General features: G+C 38.0%; 1 protein-coding gene across 1 annotated transcript in view; it reads left to right on the top strand.

Moving 5' to 3' along the window:
• The first annotated feature begins 13,096 nt into the window (after window positions 1-13,096).
• The window catches only part of LOC124392387 (ectonucleotide pyrophosphatase/phosphodiesterase family member 2), a 29,919-nt gene continuing 19,247 nt past the window's right edge, over window positions 13,097-23,768 (top strand). The window contains exons 1-9 of the mRNA XM_046859367.1: window positions 13,097-13,501; window positions 17,521-17,629; window positions 17,728-17,874; window positions 18,034-18,159; window positions 18,725-18,785; window positions 18,933-19,030; window positions 20,050-20,129; window positions 20,213-20,332; window positions 20,466-20,521. Coding sequence (XP_046715323.1) covers window positions 13,484-13,501; window positions 17,521-17,629; window positions 17,728-17,874; window positions 18,034-18,159; window positions 18,725-18,785; window positions 18,933-19,030; window positions 20,050-20,129; window positions 20,213-20,332; window positions 20,466-20,521 — 815 coding nt within the window. The 5' untranslated portion in view covers window positions 13,097-13,483. The remainder of the gene's footprint in view (window positions 13,502-17,520; window positions 17,630-17,727; window positions 17,875-18,033; window positions 18,160-18,724; window positions 18,786-18,932; window positions 19,031-20,049; window positions 20,130-20,212; window positions 20,333-20,465; window positions 20,522-23,768) is intronic.

Genomic DNA, 23,768 nt, shown 5'->3' on the forward strand with positions numbered 1-23,768 from the left:
TGTTTTATTCCTTACTTAGAATATAGAGAATATTCCAAATCTTTAAACGCCCCCAGCTATTCGCTTGTGTACTGCAAAAAGGTTCCCCAATGCCTGTTTCAACACTGTATTGATCTACATGGTCAGAGAACTGAGGACTGCCAGATCCTCACAAATATGTTTGAAAGACACTTTGTATCACCATCATGCTGCATTTCTTTTCCTCTGATGTAGCCATGTTCAGGGCTGATAATAGCTTGATAAGTGTGTGTGTGTGTGTGTGTGTGTGTGTGTGTGTGTGTGTGGGTGGGTGTATGTGTGTGTGTGTGAGTAATTCACAGTACCACATAAATGGATAATCCATGTAAAACCATGTGACATTTGTGTAGACTTGGAGCTGTGTGAGTGTGGTTGTGTGTTTACTATACAATTTACACAGCCACATTAATGAATAATAGATGTATGTCCATGTAACATCTGTGCAGACTTGGAGCGTGTGTGTGTGTGTGTGTGTGTGTGTGTGTGTGTGTGTGTGTGTGTGTGTGTGTGTGAGAAAACTGTGTCCACATCGACTTGTCTGTTTGTCCGCAAGGCGCTCCCACACAACTCTCGGGAGACGTTTGTGGCTTTTTTTTTGTTATATGTGTGATAAATGCGCTTTCCTTTGCACTTTTTTGTCCAACTGTGTTTGCTCATCTCTGGTCAAAGTTCACCCTAAGTCTCAAATCTTCTCGAGCTCAAATAAAGGCTGTGTGTTCGAGCTCGGGTTTCACCAGGAACTCGAGTGGTAAGCTTGACTGGTCAATAAGAGGAGAACCACTTCATCGAAATCGTGTTAACCTGCTTTTTTGAATTAGGCTAAAATAAGTACAGTATGTCAAAAAAAAAAGTGAAAGCTGATAAAGAAAAAAAGATGAAAAGAAAAAAAAAATCAATCAGAAAGTTTTCTATTTTTCTAAGAGCAATTCTGGCTTTGTCCAAATAGGATCACTTAGATTTTTACTACACATCCTACATGATTTTAGCAGATGCCCTTACAACTTACAATAATATAATCTGTACAACTGAACAAATGAGGGTTAAGGGCCTTGCTCAAGGGCCCAACATTGGCAGCTTGGTGGGTGGAGCTAGAATTTGAACTCACAACCTTTTGAACAAAAGTCCAACATCCTAACCAATGAGATACCACTTCTACATCAGGTTATTTTAACATATAGGATGCTTGGTCATACTGATGATACTCCACCTGCTGCTAAATTCCCATTCCCAATTCTCACCCTCTGAACCTGCCAGATTTACTAATCCAGGTGCTTTACTTCCACTTGGATCTTCTGCACTTATCTCTAGTTTTGTTGCTTTCGCTAAAAACTATTAAAATCACTTTCACTCTACCCAGTGTATAACAACATACAATATATGGAGTTGGAGGATACCTGACCACGTTTAGTTCCTATTTGCTGTTATAATATCCTCCACTCTCCTGAGAAGATGCTTCGCTAGATTTTGGAGTGTGCTTTGAGTTTGCTAACGGAGATCTGGAGTGGAATCAGCGTTCCGATTCATCCCGCAGGTGTTCAGTAAGGTTGAGGTCAGAGCTCTCAAGATGTTCCATTCCAACCCATGTAAAGCATATCAGTATGGGTCTGGCTTTGTGCACAGGGGTGTTGTCACGCTGAAACAGGTTTGCCAGTTCAATTAAGGGGACGTTTCTTTCTACAGTACGCAGAGGCATCTCATACAATTATGTGCCTCCAAGTTTGTGGTAACACTTTGGGTAAGAACCACATATTGCTGGAGAAGTCGGGTGTCTCAATACACTATGTCCGTATAGTGTAGTTCCTGGGTCTGTATAATTGTTGTCTGTAGAAAGTGTAGTATCATTGCAACTTGAGCATATCTTTTATTTTTAAATCCCTCCTGCAAAGGTGAAGTATTGTAAGCTTCTTTTTTCTTTGTGTTTATTACTACTAAAACAAGAGCAATCCAGAGTGTGTTTTTTATGTGTGTGTGCTGTGGTGGGAGGGGTTTTGAGATCTTTGTATATCCAGTGTTTACTGGAAAAGGTCCACGGGGAGCCAAGAGTACACAGAGCAAGGATCCACAAATCAACACCTTTCATTCAATAGACTCGCTCATGCCTGTATAGATAATACATTTGTTTTGTTAACCTATTTTCTGAATCTCATGATTCACACTATCAGCATTAAATTGTTAGGGAATGTCAAAGAGATAGACGTAGGAAGGGTTCATGATCATGTCGCCTCAGGTAGTGTTTCATTTACATATAGCATTTGGCAAACGCTGTTATCCAACTTACAGTACAACCAAGTGGTTGAGGGTTAAGGGGCTTTGCTCAAGTGCCCAATAGTGGTAGCTTGGTGGTGATGAAATTTGAACTTGAACCTTCTGATACAGAGGCCAATTTCTTAAACATAAAGTTAACCCTATTTCTGCATGACATGGCAACCAATTGATCATTAGGCATTTACAAACCCGATTTCCAAAATGTTGGGACACTGTACAAATTGTGAATAAAAAAGAAATGCAATAATTTACAAATTTCATTAACTTATATTTTATTCACAATAGAATATAGATAAAATATCAAATGTTGAAAGTGAAACATTTTGAAATGTCATGCCAAATACTGGCTTATTTTGGATTTCATGAGAGCTACACATTCCAAAAAAGCTGGGACAGGTAGCAATAAGAGGCCAGAAAAGTTAAATGTACATTTAAGTAACAGCTAAAGGACCAATTTGCAACTTATTAGGTCAATTGGCAACATGATTGGGTAAAAAAAAGAGCCTCTCAGAGTGGCAGTGTCTCAAGATGGGTAGAGGATCAGCAATGCCGAAGTTATCATAATCTACAGTGCATAATATTATCCAAAGATTCAGAGAATCTGGAACAATCTCTGTGCGTAAGGGTCAAGGCCGAAAAACCATACTGGATGCTTGTGATCTTCGGGCCCTTAGACGGCACTGCATCACATACAGGAATGCTACTGTAATGGACTCAGGAATACTTCCAGAAAACATTGTCGGTGAACACAATCCACCGTGCCATTTATCGTTGCCGGCTAAAACTCTATAGGTCAAAAAAGAAGCCATATCTAAACATGATCCAGAAGCGCAGGTGTTTTCTCTGGGCCAAGGCTCATTTAAAATAGACTGTGGCAAAGTGGAAAACTGTTCTGTGGTCAGACGAATCAAAATTTGAAGTTTTTTTTAAAAACTGGGACGCCATGTCATCCGGACTAAAGAGGATAAGGACAACCCAAGTTGTTATCAGCACTCAGTTTAGAAGCCTGCATCTCTGATGGTATGGGGTTGCATGAGTGCGTGTGGGATGGGCAGTTTACACATCTGGAAAGGCACCATCAATGCTGAAAGGTATATCCAAGTTCTAGAACAACATATGCTCCCATCCAGACGTTGTCTCTTTTAGGGAAGACCTTGCATTTTGCAACATGACAATGCCAGACGACATACTGCATCACTTACAACATCATGGCTGCATAGAAGAAGTATCCGGGTACTGAAATGGCCAGCCTGCAGTAGAAAACATTTGAAAACATTTCAAATGAAAACATAGAAAACATTTGGCGAATCACAAAGAGGAAGATACGACAAAGACCTAAGACAGTTGAGCAACTAGAACCCTGTATTAGACAAGAATGTGACAACATTCCTATTTCTAAACTTGAGCAACTTGTCTTTTCAGTCCCCAGACGTTTGCAGACTGTTATAAAAAGAACACAGTGGTAAACATGGCCTTGTCCAAACTTTTTTGAGATGTGTTGATTCTATGAAATTAAATAAATCTACTTATTTTTCCCTTAAAATGATACATTTTCTCAGTTTAAACATTTGATATGTCATATATGTTGTATTCTGAATAAAATATTGAAATGTGAAACTTCCACATCATTGCATTCTGTTTTTATTCACAATTTGTACAGTGTCCCAACTTTTTTGGAATCGTAAATCAGCATCTGGATTTTGTCTGCTGTTTCTATTGTTGAAAAATACTATGCAATTAAAACTCCATATTATCTTTTGTTTTTTCATTTACATTGCTTTACTGACACAAAATCTTCCTGTCAAAAGCTTATCACTGGGGCACAACTATTAAAGGTACACCTGCTATAACCTTTGATAAAGGTACATATTGGTACCTAATGTTGTTCATTACAGACCTATTTAAAGCCTCCTGTCAATATTTTGGCCACATGAGTTATTGTACCTATGTCTAGGGATAAAAACTGGTGCTGACATGGAATTTTAAAAAAATATTTGTATCCTATTTTCCCCTAAATGGTACATATTAGTACTATTAGTAATATAACCCTGTAAAGGTTCCAACGACTTCAATTGTATCCTAACGGAACCCCAACGTACCAATTATTTTAATTTACCATTTACCATTTTTCTGCTGCCTCACATCTGCTGACTCCAGACTGCCTGATTCCATGTTAAGCATAAGTTACTGTCCATGGGAGATTCTATATGTGTGCAAACCCACATCCCAAGAAACCTGCTTTGAATGAGTGTGTCAATATGGTGGACCTAATATGTTCTCAGGATAGGCTCTGAATTCAATATGACCTAGATTACTGAAAATGAGCTGATGTGGTTTGCTATAATTTCTGTCAATTGGAAACAAACTCAAGGTCATTTGGGAGACTTTTGTCTATGACACAAATTAAGTAATTTTCACATGACTATCTGCTACTATACAGTGAGGAAAATAAGTATTTGAACACCCTGCTATTTTGCAAGTTCTCCCACTTAGAAATCATGGAGGGGTCTGAAATTGTCATTGTAGGTGCATGTCCACTGTGAGGGACATAATCTAAAAATCCAGAAATCACAATGTTTGATTTTTTAACTATTTATTTGTATGATACAGCTGCAAATAAGTATTTGAACACCTGAGAAAGCCAATGTTAATATTTGGTACAGTAGCTTTTGTTTGCAATTACAAAAAAAAACGTTTCCTGTAGTTTTCACCAGGTTTGCACACACTGCAGGAGGGATTTTGGCCCACTCCTCCACACAGATCTTCTCTAGATCAGTCAGGTTTCTGGCCTGTCGCTGAGAAACACGGAGTTTGAGCTCCCTCCAAAGATTCTTTATTGGGTTTAGGTCTGGAGACTGGCTAAGCCACGCCAGAACCTTGATATGCTTCTTACAGAGCCACTCCTTGGTTATCCTGGCTGTGTGCTTCGGGTCATTGTCATGTTGGAAGACCCAGCCTCGACCCATCTTCAATGCTCTAAATGAGGGAAGGAGGTTGTTCTCCAAAATCTCGCAATACATGGCCCCGGTCATCCTCTCCTTAATACAGTGCAGTCGCCCTGTCCCATGTGCAGAAAAACACCCCCAAAGCATGATGCTACCACCCCATGCTTCACAGTAGGGATGGTGTTCTTGGATGGTACTCATCATTCTTCTTCCTCCAAACACGCTTAGTGGAATTATAACCCAAAAGTTCTGTTTTGGTCTCATCTGACTACATGACTTTCTCCCATGACTCCTCTGGATCATCCAAATGGTCATTGGCAAACTTAAGACGTGCCTGGACATGTGCTGGTTTAAGCAGGGGAACCTTCCATGCCATGCATGATTTCAAACCATGACGCCTTAGTGTATTACCAACAGTAACCTTGGAAACGGTGGTCCCAGCTCTTTTCAGGTCATTGACCAGCTCCTCCCGTGTAGTTCTGGGCTGATTTCTCACCTTCCTTAGGATCATTGAGACCCCACGAGGTGAGATCTTGCATGGAGCCCCAGTCCGAGGGAGATTGACAGTCATGTTTAGCTTCTTCCATTTTCTAATGATTGCTCCAACAGTGGACCTTTTTCACCAAGCTGCTTGGCAATTTCCCGTAGCCCTTTCCAGCCTTGTGGAGGTGTACAATTTTGTCTCTAGTGTCTTTGGACAGCTCTTGGTCTTGGCCATGTTAGTAGTTGGATTCTTACTGATTGTATGGGGTGGACAGGTGTCTTTATGCAGCTAACGACCTCAAACAGGTGCATCTAATTGAGGATAATAAATGTAGTGGAGGTGGACATTTTAAAGGCAGACTAACAGGTCTTTGAGGGTCAGAATTCTAGCTGATAGACAGGTGTTCAAATACTTATTTGCAGATGTATCATACAAATAAATAGTTTAAAAATCATATATTGTGATTTCTGGATTTTTTTTTTTAGATTATGTCTCTTACAGTGGACATGCACCTACGAGGACAAATTCAGACCCCTCCATGATTTCTAAGTGGGAGAACTTGCAAAAAGCAGGGTGTTCAAATACTTATTTTCCTCACTGTATATTTGCTTAGTTAGAAAGATCTGCTTTAAATTATAGAGTGGATATTATTTGAGATAGCTGGATAGCTAGACAGACAGACAGACAGACAGACAGGCAGGCAGGCAGATAGATAAATAGATAGATAGATAGATAGATAGATAGATAGATAGATAGATAGATAGATAGATAGATAGATAGATAGATAGATAGATAGTACAGGTACTTTGCAACAAAATGTATGACTGTCACTTGATGCCTGTGACTTTGATTTAAATAGATAGATAGATAGATAGATAGATAGATAGATAGATAGATAGATAGATAGATAGATAGATAGATAAATAGACTTTAATGATCCCGAAGGAAATTCCAAGTGGCCAGCTGCCCACACACAAAAACACAATCATTCCCAAAACAAAACAAAACACAATAAACAGACAAAAAGACAAAAGGACAAAAAGGTACAAGCAAATATAAACAATCACCCAAAATCAAAATCAAGCCAAGTTTCCCAGAAATCCAGTCTAATCAAAAGATAAAGTAAAAGCTCTCAACACAGAGTGTTGTGCAGTCTGATGGCTCATGGGACAAAAGACTTCCTAAGTCTGTCTGTGGTGCAGCGTTGGGATAAAAGTCTGCTGCTGAAGCTGCTCTTCCTCTTACTGAAGGCCTCATGCATAGGGTGTGTCACATTGTCCATGATTGCCTGAAGTCTCGACAATGTCCGTTGTTCTGCCACCTCCTCCACTGAGGCCAGCTTCAGTCCCACAACAGAGCTAGCCCTCCTGATGATCTTATTTAGTCGGGTCAGGTTTTTCTTGCTTGTGCCGCACCAGCACACCACAGCGTACAGCAGAGCACTTTCGATGACTGATTGATAAAACATACTAAGAAGCTTGGTGGAAATATTAAAAGATGCCAGCCTTCGCAGGAAGTACATCCTGGTTTGACATTTTTTGCTGAGCAGGGTGGTGTTCTCGTTCCAGTCCAGTTTCTTGTCCAACACCACTCCCAGGTATTTATAAGACGTGACCGTCTCCACCAGGTCACCGTCAATGCATATTGGCTGGGAGAGGGGGGGTTGTCTTCTGAAGTCCAGAATTAGTTCTTTCGTTTAAAAGAGGAATGTGAGCTGGTTCACACCCTCGGTGATGTCTGACCTCACTGCTTTCACCAAATCAGAAATATATTGCAACAAATTTCTGTATATCTCTGGGTGCAATGCGTTCTTTTATAAGCCTTCATTGATGGAACAAGCATAGGAGTGCAGTCAGTATGAGGGCAAGGTTAATATGCAGAGCCAAACGATTCAGGATTTTGCTCACCCTTCCCCCTCTTCACCCCTCCCTTCTCTGCTTTCACAGTGAGACAACACATTAACAATATGAATTTCTATAGAATATTTAAGTTTAATTGAAACATTTCTTGATTCTGTAAATTATATGTTGGGCGAGGGTGGTCAGTGTTTTTTGTACGTTTTGGTGGCTGTTAGGTATTCATTGCTGATTTATGTTGGCAATCAGTGATTGTTGGTGATCAGCAACTGGCTGTTAGTAATTGGTGATCAATGAATGTTTGAAAGTGTTGATCTGTGATTAAGTATTTAATACAGGTGATCAGTGATTGGGTATTTAATACAGCTGATCAGTGATTTGGTATTTAGTACAGGTAATCAGTGATTGGGTATGAAATACAGGTGATCAGTGATTGGGTATGTAATACAGGTAATCAGTGATTGGGTATGAAATACAGGTGATCAGTGATTGGGTATGTAATACAGGTGATCAGTGATTTGGTATTTAGTACAGGTGATCAGTGATTGGGTATGTAATACAGGTGATAGGTGATTGGGTATGTAATACAGGTGATCAGTGATTTGGTATTTAGTATTGGTGATCAGTGATTGGATATTTATTACAGGTGATCGGTGATATGGTATTTAGAACAGGTGATCACTGATTGGGTATGTAATACAGGTGATCAGTGATTTGGTATTTAGTACATGTGATTAGTGATTGGTTGTTCTTAGCAAAACTGTTAGTGTTAATTGTTTTGGTGTTTAAAATAATTTGTAGTTTTAAGGTAGTGGTAATCAGTGTTTCACTGTTTGTAGTGATCAGACTGCATGTAAGGTAGATGGGATCAGTAACTAAGTATTTAGTAAAGGTGATCACTGATTTGGTGCTTGATACTGGTGATCGTGATTAGCTATAGGTAGTGGTGATCAGTGATTGGATATTAGATAGTGGTGATCAGTGATTGAATGTTAGATAGTGGTGATCAGTGATTGGATGTTCGATAGTGGTGATAAGTGATTTAATGTTAGATAGTGGTGATCAGTGAATTAATGTTAGATAGTGGTGATCAGTGATTAGCTGTTAAATAGTCGTGATCAGTGATTGGATGTTAGGTAGTGGTGATCAGTGATTGAATGTTAGGTAGTGTTGATCAGTGATTGAATGTTAGGTAGTGTTGATCAGTGATTGGATGTTAGGCAGTGTTGATCACTGATTGGATGTTAGGCAGTGTTGATCACTGATTTGGTGCTTGATACTGGTTATCAGTGATTAGCTATAGGTAGTGGTGTTCAGTGAATGGATATTAGATAGTGGTGATCAGTGATTAGCTATAGGTAGTGGTGTTCAGTGAATGGATATTAGATAGTGGTGATCAGTGACTGAATGTTAGATAGTGGTGATCAGTGAATTAATGTTAGATAGTGGTGATCAGTGATTAGCTGTTAAATAGTCGTGATCAGTGATTGGATGTTAGGTAGTGGTGATCAGTGATTGAATGTTAGGTAGTGTTGATCAGTGATTGAATGTTAGGTAGTGTTGATCAGTGATTGGATGTTAGGCAGTGTTGATCACTGATTGGATGTTAGGCAGTGTTGATCACTGATTTGGTGCTTGATACTGGTTATCAGTGATTAGCTATAGGTAGTGGTGATCAATGAATGGATATTAGATAGTGGTGATCAGTGATTGAATGTTAGATAGTGGTGATCAGTGATTGGATGTTAGGTAGTGTTGATCAGTTATTGGATGTTATTTAGTGGTGACCAGTGATTAGATGTGAGATAGTAGTGATCAGTGATTGAATGTTATATAGTGGTGATCAGTGATTGAATGTTATATAGTGGTGATCAGTGATTGGATATTAGATAGTGATGATCAGTGATTGAATGTTAGATAGAGGTGAACAGTGATTAAATGTTAGATAGTGGTGATCAGTGATTGAATGTTAGGTAGTGGTGATCAGTGACTGGATGTTAGGTAGTGTTGATCAGTGATTAGCTATAGGTAGTGGTGATCAGTGATTAGCTATAGGTAGTGTTGATCAGTGATTGGATGTTAGATAGTGGTGATCAGTGATTGAATGTTAGATAGTGGTGATTAGTGTTCGAATGTTAGATAGGGGTGATCAGTGATTAAATGTTAGATAGTGGTGATCAGTGTTTAGCTATAGGTAGTGGTGATCAGTGAGTGAATGTTATTTGGTGGTGACCAGTGATTAGATGTTAGATCGTGGTGATCAGTGATTGGATATTAGATAGTGGTGATAAGTGATTGAATGTTAGATAGTGGTGATCAGTGATTGGATGTTAGATAGTGGTGATCAGTGATTGAATGTTCGATAGTGGTGATCAGTGATTAGATGTTAAATAGTCGTGATCAATGATTGGATGTTAGGTACTGGTGATCAGTGATTGGATGTTAGGAAGTGTTGATCATGGATTGAATGTTAGGTAGTGTTGATCAGTGATTGGATGTTAGGCAGTGGTGATCACTGATTTGGTGCTTGATACTGGTGATCAGTGATTAGCTATAGGTAGTGGTGATCAGTGAATGGATATTAGAGAGTGGTGATCAGTGATTGGATGCTAGGTAGTGTTGATCAGTTATTGGATGTTATTTAGTGGTGACCAGTGATTAGATTTGAGATAGTGGTGATCAGTGATTGAATGTTATATAGTGGTGATCAGTGATTGAATGTTATATAGTGGTGATCAGTGATTGGATATTAAATAGTGGTGATCAGTGATTAGATGTTAAATAGTCGTGATCAGTGATTGGATGTTAGGTAGTGGTGATCAGTGATTAGATGTTAGGAAGTGTTGATCAGTGATTGAATGTTAGGTAGTGTTGATCAGTGATTGGATGTTAGGCAGTGGTGATCACTGAGTTGGTGCTTGATACTGGTGATCAGTGATTAGCTATAGGTAGTGGTGATCAGTGAATGGATATTAGATAGTGGTGATCAGTGATTGAATGTTAGATAGTGGTGATCAGTGATTGGATGTTAGGTGGTGTTGATCAGTTATTGGATGTTATTTAGTGGTGACCAGTGATTAGATGTGAGATAGTAGTGATCAGTGATTGAATGTTATATAGTGGTGATCAGTGATTGAATGTTATATAGTGGTGATCAGTGATTGGATATTAGATAGTGGTGATCAGTGATTGAATGTTAGATAGAGGTGAACAGTGATTGAATGTTAGATAGTGGTGATTAGTGTTCGAATGTTAGATAGGGGTGATCAGTGATTGAATGTTAGGTAGTGGTGATCAGTGACTGGGTGTTAGGTAGTGTTGATCAGTGATTAGCTATAGGTAGTGGTGACCAGTGATTAGCTATAGGTAGTGGTGATCAGTGAATGGATGTTAGATAGTGGTGATCAGTGATTGAATGTTAGATAGTGGTGATCAGTGATTGAATGTTAGATAGTGGTGATCAGTGATTGAATGTTAGATAGTGGTGATTAGTGTTCGAATGTTAGATAGGGGTGATCAGTGATTAAATGTTAGATAGTGGTGATCAGTGTTTAGCTATAGGTAGTGGTGATCAGTGATTGAATGTTATATAGTGGTGATCAGTGATTAAATGTTATTTAGTGGTGACCAGTGATTAGATGTTAGATCGTGGTGATCAGTGATTAAATGTTATATAGTGGTGATCAGTGTTTAGCTATAGGTAGTGGTGATCAGTGATTGAATGTTATATAGTGGTGATCAGTGATTTAATGTTATTTAGTGGTGATCAGTGATTAGATGTTAGATCGTGGTGATCAGTGATTGAATGTTATATAGTGGTGATCAGTGATTGAATGTTATATAATGGTGATCAGTGATTGAATGTTATATTGTGATGATCAGTGATTGAATGTTAGATAGTGGTGATCAGTGTTTAGCTATAGGTAGTGGTGATCAGTGATTGAATGCTATATAGTGGTGATTAGTGGTTAAATGTTAGATAGTGGTGATCAGTGATTGAATATTATATAGTGGTGATCAGTGATTGAATGTTAGATAGTGGTGATCAGTGTTTAGCTATAGGTAGTGGTGATCAGTGATTGAATGTTATATAGTGGTGATCAGTGATTGAATGTTATATAGTGGTGATCAGTGATTGAATGTTATTTAGTGGTGATCAATGATTAGATGTTAGATACTGGTGATCAGTGACTGAATGTTAGATAGTAGTGATCAGGGATTGGCTGTTAGATAGTGGTGATCAGTGATTGAATGTTATATTGTTGTGATCAGTGATTGAATGTTAGATAGTGGTAGTCAGTGATTGGATGTTAGATAGTGGTGATCAGTGATTAAATGTTAGATAGTAGTGATCAGTAATTGGATGTTAGATAGTGGTGATCAGTAATTGGCTGTTCAGTAGCTGTGTTTTGCTGTTAGATGTTGGTTATTTGTGATTGAGGTAATGGTAATCACAATCGGAGCCAAGCGATTCTTTGTATTTACCACTTTATTATTATTATCCAATATATTCTTTCACATTTTCTCTTATTTTCTTAAATATTTTCAGATTTTCTAATATTTTTATATTTACTCATACTTTATTTAATGCACAATTTCCTGAGCAGCCGATCAGGTTGTATTCTGTATATAACTATGTTTATGACAAATAAAATCTTGAATCTTGATCAGTTATTTGGTATTACATAGTGGTGATCGGTTATTTTGTTGTTAGGGAACGGTTAGCAGTTATTTGGTGATGTTTAGTAATCAGTGATTGTTTATTAGGCAGTGGCAATCAATCCCTGTTTACCATCCTAACACGAAATAACTGATTACCACTACCTAATTTGGGAAGTAGGGAGTATTAAAAAGTTATAAGGCTAAAAAACACTTGTTAACAGTATTCTGGTCAATTAACATTGTGAACAGTGACTTGATTGTTAGGCAAATTTAACCAGTTCTCAGTGGTGGACAGTAACAAAGTAAATGCAATGTGTTACCGTACCGTGTTGAAGGTTTTCTTTATTTTAATAGCTAGCTATTAGCATTTGAGTAATTGAGTCACTATTGAGACTTTTCACATAAACTGAGTTGATTAAACAAAAGTCTTATGACGTAAAAAAATATAATTGGAGATTATAGCCATAATAAATTATAGTGCTTTAGATACTTAAGTACATTTAAATGCAAATCTTTTTATTTAAGTGAAAGTTAAAAATGGGGCACTTTTACTGAAGTAATAGTTCACCTTGTGTATCTCTACTTTTACTCAAGTACATGTTTTGTTTACTTCGTCCACCACGGCTTGTAGTGAGCAGAGAAATTAGTATTTTTGAGTAGTGGTAACTATTGGTTTTTATTAGTTAGCTAGTGTAACCAGTGATTAGCACTTGATGATCAATGGGTAGTGGAGATCATTGATTAGCTCTATAGTCTGACCAGTGACTGGTTTGCACAGAAGTCATTTGTTGGGAAGTGGTAATTAGTCACTGATTGCTAATCAGGGGTAATAGTTAAAAGGGAGGGGGGTGTTGCATAAGGGGTGCTTTGTAATGCTTGAATTAGAAGTCGTTTGCAAGCTCCCAATCAGACGACCAATGACACTAAAGGTACAACCGTGCATAATAATAAGGTATTCATCAGCTTCAAACCCATGGAAACATCAGCACATGAAGGCAGTTTAGAAGTCAGATCTGTCCCCATCACCCCCGCATAGCGAACCGCTGACTCGTGCTGTGCGTCTGAGTCCGGGAGCAGGGAGCAGCACGCGCGATCGTTTCTGCGCGCGCATTGGCTAGCGGAGGAGGGCGCACGTGGGCCAGTGTAAACAAGCCGGCAGCGCGCGCGCCCCCGCACCGCCCCCGTGCGTGCGCGGTCAGCTGGACCTCGGTAAAGCGGCTTGGACCTCAGTGCAGCGCGGACACGCCGGAGCAATGGCGCTCGGAAACCTGGTACGGTAAGACGAACGAATTCCGGTTACTAGTGTCCGATTCAGCGTCTGATCTCAGCGTGCGTTTTTTATTTATTTATTTACCTTTTATATAAACTGTATAACACAGAGAGGCGCAGTGTAGGACGGAGATCTCGAGGTGTTTAGGAGGAAACAATGCGCGTTTTGGATGTCGTCCTGATGATCAGATTTTAGATCGGACTTTTGCACCTTGAGAGGAGAGTCAGCAGAGATTTCGCAAGCCGCTTCACAAACAAGATTTCCACACTTTTTTGATAGCCGATGATAACATCATGTAGAACATTGTTATATATATAAACATAATATATACTTATATATAATTATATATCTTTACAGCCATATTTATAATTTTATGTTACAATGAATATGCAACTAAACAAAATTATTGACATAGGCATTAAAAAGTCAATAAATGTGTATGTTTATATAATTATTATATTATTTTATTATTTTTAGTTATTTATTTTACAACTTCTTCTCCTCCCGGCTGCTCCCAGTAGAGGTCGCTGCAGCGGATCATCCGTCTACAACTACTGACTGCTAATATTGATCATAATTTAGAGAAAAATACATTTCAATTAAACAATTGCCTTTACATTACATTGTATTACAACACACCGTCCTTGAAATGAGCTACAATGATTTACAAAACATCTGGAAAAAAATGAGATGAAATTGTCATTCAAATAAATCAGTTTTTTCAAGTTTACTTCTAACTTATTCAGTAGAATCATTTTTTAGAATCAGATGTGTATTAACACCAATCTAAGGATATAAAAGATATAAATTTTTTAAATAATGACACTAGTCTAGTCTTAGTCTTGATATGAAATGGTAGCCATGTTGGTTTAGTTCTCTGCTCCAAAACAACCCAAACCATTAAGCCTTTACCTCCATGTTTGATTGTGGGTGTGAGGTAGTCAGCTAACATCTTCTCTCCTGTTCTCCCTCTTAAATATGTTCTTCTGTTAGAGCCAGAAATGTCAAATTTGGACTCCACATAACGTTCTTCAAGTCATTCATTGTTTCATTTGAGTGTGTTTTGGTGTGTTTTTACTTGGAAGGAACATGGACATATTTCAAAAACCATAAAAGACTAAGTATTTACATTTTACAGGCAGAATAAGTAGACTAGTAGAAAGTATAAATGGCTTCCATGATGTTCTATCTGACCATAACATGGTTCACAATCACTTTGTGATTATTGTATTCCGTGTGCATTTGCAAATAAATGTGGTCAGAGTAATTTTTTTATTAAAACACGGTTTGATTGCTTATACACTGGTAAAGTGGATGTTGCAGAATGCCAGCGATTCGAATTTGATCCTCGTAGCTGGATTCGGTTCACTTTATTAAAAATACATGATCGAATCACGTTGACTTGGTGTTAACGTGACCCAGTTCAATCTACTGGGACCAATGTGGACGTTTGGATGAGTAATACGGTACGTTTGCATTGGTGCTGTTTGTTTGAACATTGAAGCCTGACTGCGTTTGAACCTTTGACTCTGCGTTTTGGATTGCGTTCCATCAAACTCTGCAGGCCACGTCTAGACCCAGTCGTCCAGACATCACAATTTGTCCCTTGTCAAATATTTTTCGCTGCCTAAAAATATCCCACACACTAACGGTTGCCATGATAAAGAGATGGTGTTATTCACTTCACTGGTCTTAATGGTATGATTTTTTATTTGAATTTTATGCTTGATTGGTGTATTTGGAAATGTGGGAATGTGGTGAAGTAATCCATTCTTCACAATTACAGTGAAATCTGCATCTTTTGTGCAGTGAGAAAGTCGAGGGGCAATCGGACCATGGTGACTCATCCTCTAGATTAGTTAGCGTGTTCAAGTGTGGTCCTGTATGTCTGTAAACATCTCGAATAACTGCTGAACTTCACTGTAATCAGAAAAGCAAGTGAGGACATGAGTCAGTTAGGCTAAAGATTATTATTACTGATGATATTCACTATTATTTTATGTGTGAATAATTTAAATGTATTAATTCAGTACAGGTTAGATTAGATTGGATTTTTTTTCCATTGGCTTTTCCATGAGTTCATGAGTTGATTGGTTCATAATTTCCAGCTATGTTGAACTACCAGTTTATTAGTTTATACCAATTTTAAAGTCAGGTGTCCACAGATTTTCTTTTTTTTTGTCCAGATTGTGTATTTCTTTTCAATCCTTATTATAGATTGAAACTTATTTTTTTGCATCAAGCATAAGAACGGGAACGTATTTTAGTATTGAAATACTGGGATTATTTATATTCTGCAGAGTTAATAGGTTAATAAGTGAGCGGCTGTAGTTTGAGTGGACAGGAACTGAAAGGATCACTCTGTACAATCGTGGTGAACAGAAAAGCGTCTTAAAATGCACAGAACGTTAAAATATGAGGTGAATAGGCTACAACAGGAGAAAACCAAATCAGATGTCATTTCGCTAGAAAGCTTAATAGTTTATATTATTACTTTATTAGATAAAATACTATATTCTGAATTCAGGTGTCCATTTTTTTTCTCATCTTCAGATATGTTTTGGTATAAACATGGTGAAAAATGTGATGAATGCTCAAATTTACTGTAACAAACCCAATCTCATGAGAAATGTATTCAAATCTATGTGAGTGAAGGTTTGATTAACCGATAAACAGAAATACATTAGAACAATTTACAACAGTCCTACAATGGCAGCCTTTCAATGTGTGGGCTCAGGGAGTCCATTGTAAAATTGCAGTTATGATTTCCAAGCCATTCCAGTTTAAAGATTCCTGATCGACACTGGTTTAGATACTTGATTTTTTTTAAGCAATAAGTGTAAATGCGAATGAAGAGAGACTAAAAGATGCTAGCTGAGATTTTCTTGTTGGGGGGGAAAAAAAGAGGAATGATGGCTTTTCATTGTCAGGCTTAGATTTAATGGCATTTGGCAGACTCCCCTTTATGAACCATTGCAGTTTAGGGTTAAATGATTTGCTCGGGTCAGGATATGGGCTCAAACTGAGGGTGGTTGTGTGAGAGTCAGGAACTTTAGCAGTTTGCCATAGAGGGATGTGTAAACCTAAGCACCGGAACTCGAACAGGCTGAAATTTCCAATTTTTTATTTGAGGGTCCTTGCAACCTTGGAATCCACAGAACAAGAGTTAGGGTTATCCACAAAATCAGGTCCTGAAATGCAGGGTAAAAGAAAATCCACAAATCCGAAGTCTTTCTCTGGAAGTAGTACAGCAAAAATCTAACTCAAAAACAAGAACCTACACCAAACAAGACAAGGCTGGAGACACAGCGAACCATACCATGAGAAATAGCTCAAACATCAACATTCAAGAAACTTAAATACACACAGGAATGATTTACACAGGTGGAAACAATCAGTAACAAATAAGGAGCACAATGGCGACATCTGGTGGCTGGATTGAGTAAACTCTCCAAATCCAAACATAGGTAGCTTTTAAATTATGCCTTGAACCAAAGTTCAACACCTTACCCACTGAGCTATTACTTTTGATCAGAATGGGTTCAAATCCAAGCACAACCAAGCATTCACTTGTAAGCAAAGCGCTCAACCTTCAACTGCTCGGTTGTTACCCTGTTACTCTGGATAAGGGCATGTGCCAAATGCCATAAATGCAATGCGCTTGTATACTGCACTTTATATTCATGCTTTCATTAGCATATATTACATTAATATTTCCTGCTTCATTAGCAGCTCACGGTTTCATATTTTAAGGACGCATGTGTTAGCTTCAAACTTTCTTTCTGTTTGGTGAAGTCGGGACTCTTTGTCTGTCCAGTACTCTGTGTTGTGTTGCCTCACTGATATTCTGCGTTGTGTTTCTGATTTGAAAACCCTACACATGTGTTGAACTGATTTTCTGAATTATTGCTAATGATGTGCAAATTGGACAAAAGCAAAAATCCCAGCATTATTTAGTGGAGGTCATTTAACGTGTGCACGTGTGTTTGTACGTGTTAATGTCTGCTTCTCTCGCTCCAGGTTGCTTGTGTATTCCTGTTAGTGCTTGGCTCCTATGTGTGTGTGGGCTACGTGTTTCAAGCCGGACAGCCAACAGAAGAAAAAGAAGAGATTCCCTTATTCTCTAAAAGTGAGACTTGTTTGTTTATGATTGTAAAAGCAAATGAGTGTAAATCCTTAATTGTTTCCTGACAACTATGTGTGTGTGTGTGCGTTTGTGGGATGCAGTATCTTTATGGGAACGCACGACCGGTTCCTGTAAGGGGCGGTGCTTTGAGCTGGTGGAGGCGAAGCCTCCCGTGTGCAGGTGTGATAATCTGTGTAAGACCTACTATAGCTGCTGCTCTGACTTTGATAAACATTGCCTGAAAACCGGTGAGTATAAAATGCTGACGAATTTAAAGCCATGCACATACCAAATGGAAATTGCTGAAGCATTAGGAATCATGCATTGTGTAAAGTGTGTGTGTGTGTGTGTGTGTGTGTGTGTGTGTGTGTGTGTGTGTGTGTGTGTGTGTGTGTGTGTGAGATTAGCCGGAGGGTTTGAATGTACTGCAGAACGGTGTGGAGAAAGCAGAAATGAGGACTATGCATGCCAGTGTTCAGAAGACTGTTTGGAGAAGGGGGACTGCTGCACCAACTACAAAGCTCTATGTAAAGGTCAGGCATTAGATTATATATACACACACACACACACACACACACACACACACACACACACACACACACACAAAAATGGGATTAAGGCTATTTATCTAAAATATATTGGCCAGATTAAGACACTGAGAAGACACACACATTACACATTATACTTTATTCGTATATACTTTATATGTAGATACATTTCTCGTCGCTAAACCGTTTCTCGAGCACGTTCTCTCCGCACCGCTGCTGCAACGTGAATATGACGTATCGCAACACTACGGAGACCGAGGCGTGTCCTGAGAGTCACATAGAATACAGATTAACATGGCAGAGGTAGAGCTGTAACTTCCTGGAGGCAGAACAGGAAAAGAACATCTGGTTTGATTTCATTATTTTTCTTTTTCTTTGCACTACGAAGGCATGTGTGTGAAGGGGTCATGTGTCATGTGTGAGAGGGGCATGTGTTATAAGTCAGAAGGCACTTAAGTAAATTAATGATTTGCTGTCTGTGTAATATATATATATATATATATATATATATATATATATATATATATATATATGTGTGTTTGGTTTGCAGGTGACAGCCAATGGGTGGATGGAGACTGTGAGGAGATTACCACCCCACAATGCCCAGCAGGGTAAGTATTTTTATATATATATATATATATATATATATATATATATATATATATATATATATATATATATATATATATAAGAGAGACACTAAATGTTCTGTTCTTCTGTTCTCTAGGTCAATAACTTTTGTATTCTTTTCTGTGCAGGTTTGTACGTCCTCCTCTCTTTATTATTTCCCTGGACGGATTCCGTGCCTCCTACATTAAGAAAGGAAAATCGGTCATTCCCAACATTCATAAACTGAGTATGAATCATCTTTAGATTTTTACGTATATGTCAGGATAGTGCTTTTAACAATCAAAATGGTCTCTAAAGCAGCTTTACTGGAACAAATAATTGCGTTTTATCCCACCCCTGAGACGAGAAGGAGTTCCTTGTCTGGATCCTCTCTAGGTTTCTTCATCGTAACATCTCAGGGAGTTTTTCCTCACCACTGTCCTTGCGACTTGTTAGAAAGTGGATTTTGTTTTGTGGTAGGATAAGCTTAAGAACTATGAAGATTTGGGCTCTAATTAATATAAACAAAGTGTAAAATTAAAAAGGGTTCCCTTCTTAGTTTGGTTCCTGTCGAGGCTTCTTCCTCATACTATATTGTTTTTTTTTTTTTCTTTTCCACTGTCACCACTGGCTCAGTGATTAGAAAAGGCACTATGTAATGAATGAGCCAGTGGAGATGTGGTGGCATTGAAAACTTTGTATGAGGAAGGAACTCTGAGCGGAACCAGATTAAAAAAGGGAACCCATCATCTCCGTGTCACCGAATGTCCATTCATTTTACTTGTTAAGATTATCAAATGTTCACAGAGGGGTACTTTAATGTAAAAAAATGCAGGGAATAGAAAGTGCTGACCGAAGAATTATAAGTTAAAGGATAATCTGTCCATGCAGTCACAAATCACAGATGACTTTCATTTAATCAATAAATTATACTCTTTATTTTATTAATAGTATCATATCAGTATCAGTAGGCCATCTGGTTTTAAATGGTATTCCATAATTTTTCATGGATGGTGTATTTACAGGTAAAATGACACATTTCATAATCATTTGTTGTTACATCAAAACTCCAAGTTCTCAGCTCATATCATGTAAGATGAACCTTCAGAACTATGCACTATTTTGACCCGCCTAAGTATCGGATAAGAGCCTTAATTCCTTCGTTCCATCTGAGGTCTGAATGCAGCTGTAGTCATTTCGGTATGTAATCATTCGAAAGTCCTACATTTCTTATAATTTGCTTTGTTAAATGCCTCTTTTTTGAAGGAACATGCGGGACACGCTCGCCTCACATGAGACCGATGTACCCTTCAAAGACCTTCCCTAACCTCTACACGCTTGCCACGGTAAACACCGTTCCCACGTTTTATTCCTCAATACAAATTCATACAAAATGTTTTGAGTGTTTTGTGTACGTGTGCCGGTGCAGGGACTTTACCCGGAGTCTCACGGCATCGTGTGTAACACCATGTACGACCCAGTGTTCGACGGGAACTTCAATCTGCGTGGGAGAGAGAAGCTCAATCATCGCTGGTGGGGTGGACAACCTGTGAGTTCGGTCTATCAAAAAAATGTATCATTTATACGCATGTACTGACTAATTATAAGACGTTATGATCGGATTAGTATAGTGCAAGTGATATAAATTCTGTCATTTGTTTTCTGGATCCTTCTTCACACAGATCTGGATAACAGCAGAGAAGCAAGGGGTGAAGGCAGCAACGTTCTTCTGGCCTTGGTGAGCAAATCAACATGCAGCATATACACCATCGTATAAACCTGCATATTAAATATAAACCTGCATATTCCTGCAGTTATCTGATCGGCCTATCACGTGGCAGAAGTGTAATGCATAAAATGAGAAATTTTTTATTGTAGCTTAGATGTTCAAACCAAAAGGGAAGGTTTCCGAAACTTCCCACACAGAACTTTGCGCAAAACCGATTACATTAGTTCGATCTGCAAGCAGGTATTAAGGAACTTAAATAACCATTCTTTACAATCGTGGTGAGCAGAAAAGCATCTCAATATTCACACGGTATTGAACCTCTAGGTGGATGAGCTTCAACAAGAGATTGTCACTCCTGCTGGTGAAAAATTCTGAGGCTACCACATGCACAGGTTCACCCAAACTGGACCATTCAAGATTATAAACATAGAAAAATCCTTTTACAGTCATTGTGGTTCATTCCCAGGATAAATAGTGTGATTTGGTTCAATTTTTTATGCTAGATGATCATGCCTGGTGGCATAAAATGAATTCCATGATGATGCACTTGAATTTGGTCTCATGACCTCGTAAAATGAAATCCAAAGCCACCAAGCTGCCAAGGTTGGGCCCTTAAACAAGGCCCCTTAACTTTTACCTTCACTTGTGTATAATTTAGATGTAGGTTGGTTTGTATAAGGTAACCTCCAGATGCTGAAAATATACATCCATTGCTCTGTAATGACCATGATCAGTTGACTGAGGTAAAATGTGCTTTGTTAACGCTAAATTCTGATCGATGATGGTTTAAATTCTGCTATATTAGTTTCTGAATAATGTGCTCTCTTTTGCTATATTCAATCCCGAATAAACACCTAAAGTTTTGACCTGAGTTAATTTCTGGAAAACGCACTGAATTTGGTTGATTTAATTTTCCTGTCTAATCTGAACAGTTTGGCTAAATAACTATATTTTTGTCAGATTCACTCCTGGATAGTACTCTGTCCATATGTACAGTGATGAAGAATGTTTTTGATTCTCATAAAGTTTGAGAAATTGTACATGAAGCTCAATGCTAGGCCAAAACCAGAACAATGCTAACAGTTTTCACAGAATCCTAAAAAAAAAAAAATCTTCCTCTTCTACATACTACAACACGAAATGTGTACAATCACAACACCATTTACAATTATGTACATTTATACACCAGTGGTGTAAAGTATTTGAGTAAATGTACTAGGTTGCTGTACTTAAGTAATTTTTTGTCTACTTTTTAGTTTGAATGAAAATAAACGATCGAAGCAATTTTTTACTCTCTACTCATCTACATTTACCACCCCTTACAGGAACCGGCTGTGCGTTCCCATAAAGATACTGCATCTCACATTTATTCAAAAGAAGTACTTTTTTTACTCCATATTTTAATTGACAATGATTACATTACCGATTAAATTTTGCACTCTGCTGAGGTGATTTTTTTTTTTCTTTCATTTTATTTGTCGATTGAATACTAATGATACTCAAGTAGTGTTCAAATCAGATACTTTTACTTAAGTCATAGAATTTTTAACTTTTTAACTTGTAATGGGGGCTTTCAAAATGAACGCATAAATAACGCGTTAACGCAAATTAATTTTAACGGCACTAGTTTTATTTTTACGCGCGAATACCGTAGCATGCGTTTCTTTTTGAGCATTTCTATAAAAAATATACACAAATAGAAGTAATTAAAACCTTCAATGCAACACATATTTATTCACAACATTCTTTCTTCACTTCCACTCATTTTTAATCGATAAACATTTGTTTTGCGCCAAGTCTTAAATCAAGCACCAAAATCCAAAATGGTGCACAAAGCCGGCTAATAAAACTGTCCGTGTGGAAACATAGCAAAAGTTCCGTTCGGTGTCCTTCTGATTCACGTAATTGTTACATTTTTTTATATTTTATTCTATTGACGGCCCTAAATGGAGTAAGTTTTGCAGCTTTTGTATGTATGATTTCCAGGTACTCTTTGCACCTCTGCATAACGCAGTAGCCTAGTAAACCCACACAAGTTTAAAGGTTAAAGCAAACATTAGCTGTACGAATACTGACCATATATCAAAGTACACACTTTTTTCAGTACACTGATCTTTGATCTGTCATGTCAGAGTTTGGGACTGATTTTGAGAAATACCCTCGAATCACTATTCTGGCTTTTTTTTTTTTTTTTTTTTTGGTTAAAGAAGTGTGTTTGCTTTTGGGTGTTTATTCTTCCTTGAGGCACAGAATGTGAAGAGACTTGTGATCCGTATGCACATGATCCAACAAGCCACATGGCTTTTCTGTCTCCTCCAGGCATCTATTCAAACAATAGATTCCTCTTTTACTTTAACACACACACACACACACACACACACACACACACACACACATTCAGGCTATTCATCCTTGTCTGCTGAACTGATCAACCCCTTTGTCCTACTTCACTTTACATAAACTAACAAAAGGCCATGTTTATTTTCAGAGAGTGGGGTTCCGTTCCCAGTCTCTTCGGATGAGCAAAATCTAGGGAAATACTTAAGACAATGAGGAGGTTCTAGAACAAAAACCTTAATGTCCTACAATGGCTTATTCAAATTTCTAATCTGTTGTCCTTTTTTTTTTTTTACAAAATTGCAATATATATATATATATATATATATATATATATATATATATATATATATATATATATATATATATATATATAAGAATACAATTGCAGCGAATGGTGGCTCTGGCATATATAATGCTAACAGGTGGTAGCTTAGTGGCTAAGTCTTTGGCTTTTGGATCCGAAGGTCGTTCAAATCCCAGTTACACCAAGATGCCATTCCAGGGCCCTTAAGCAAGGCCCTTATTGATGTATCTGCTCAGTTGTGTGAATGAGATAAATGTAATAAGGCCGTCTGCTAAATGGCGTCAATGTAACGTAAATCCAATGTCTTCAGTTGATTATTAGTCATTTATAGTTCATTTATAACGTTTTTTTTACATTTGTATTCCACAGTATGAAACAGGGTTCTAAATACTTTTGCAAAACACTGTATTTGTGTAACACAACAAAAAGGCTACAACCTGAACACATAAGTGCACTAAACAGTAGACACAGTGCCATAATGCCATTATGTAGCCATTACATAGTGTTTAGTGCGGAGATGTGTGTGATGTCAGCGTCGGCTGGTCGACACAGACAAGCGTCTGTTTGATTTTCAAGGTCGAACAAATCTCCTTCTTTATACCCTGTTTTGTG

The sequence above is a fragment of the Silurus meridionalis genome, chromosome 10 (assembly GCF_014805685.1).
Source record: "Silurus meridionalis isolate SWU-2019-XX chromosome 10, ASM1480568v1, whole genome shotgun sequence".
NCBI classification, from domain to species: Eukaryota; Metazoa; Chordata; class Actinopteri; order Siluriformes; family Siluridae; genus Silurus; species Silurus meridionalis.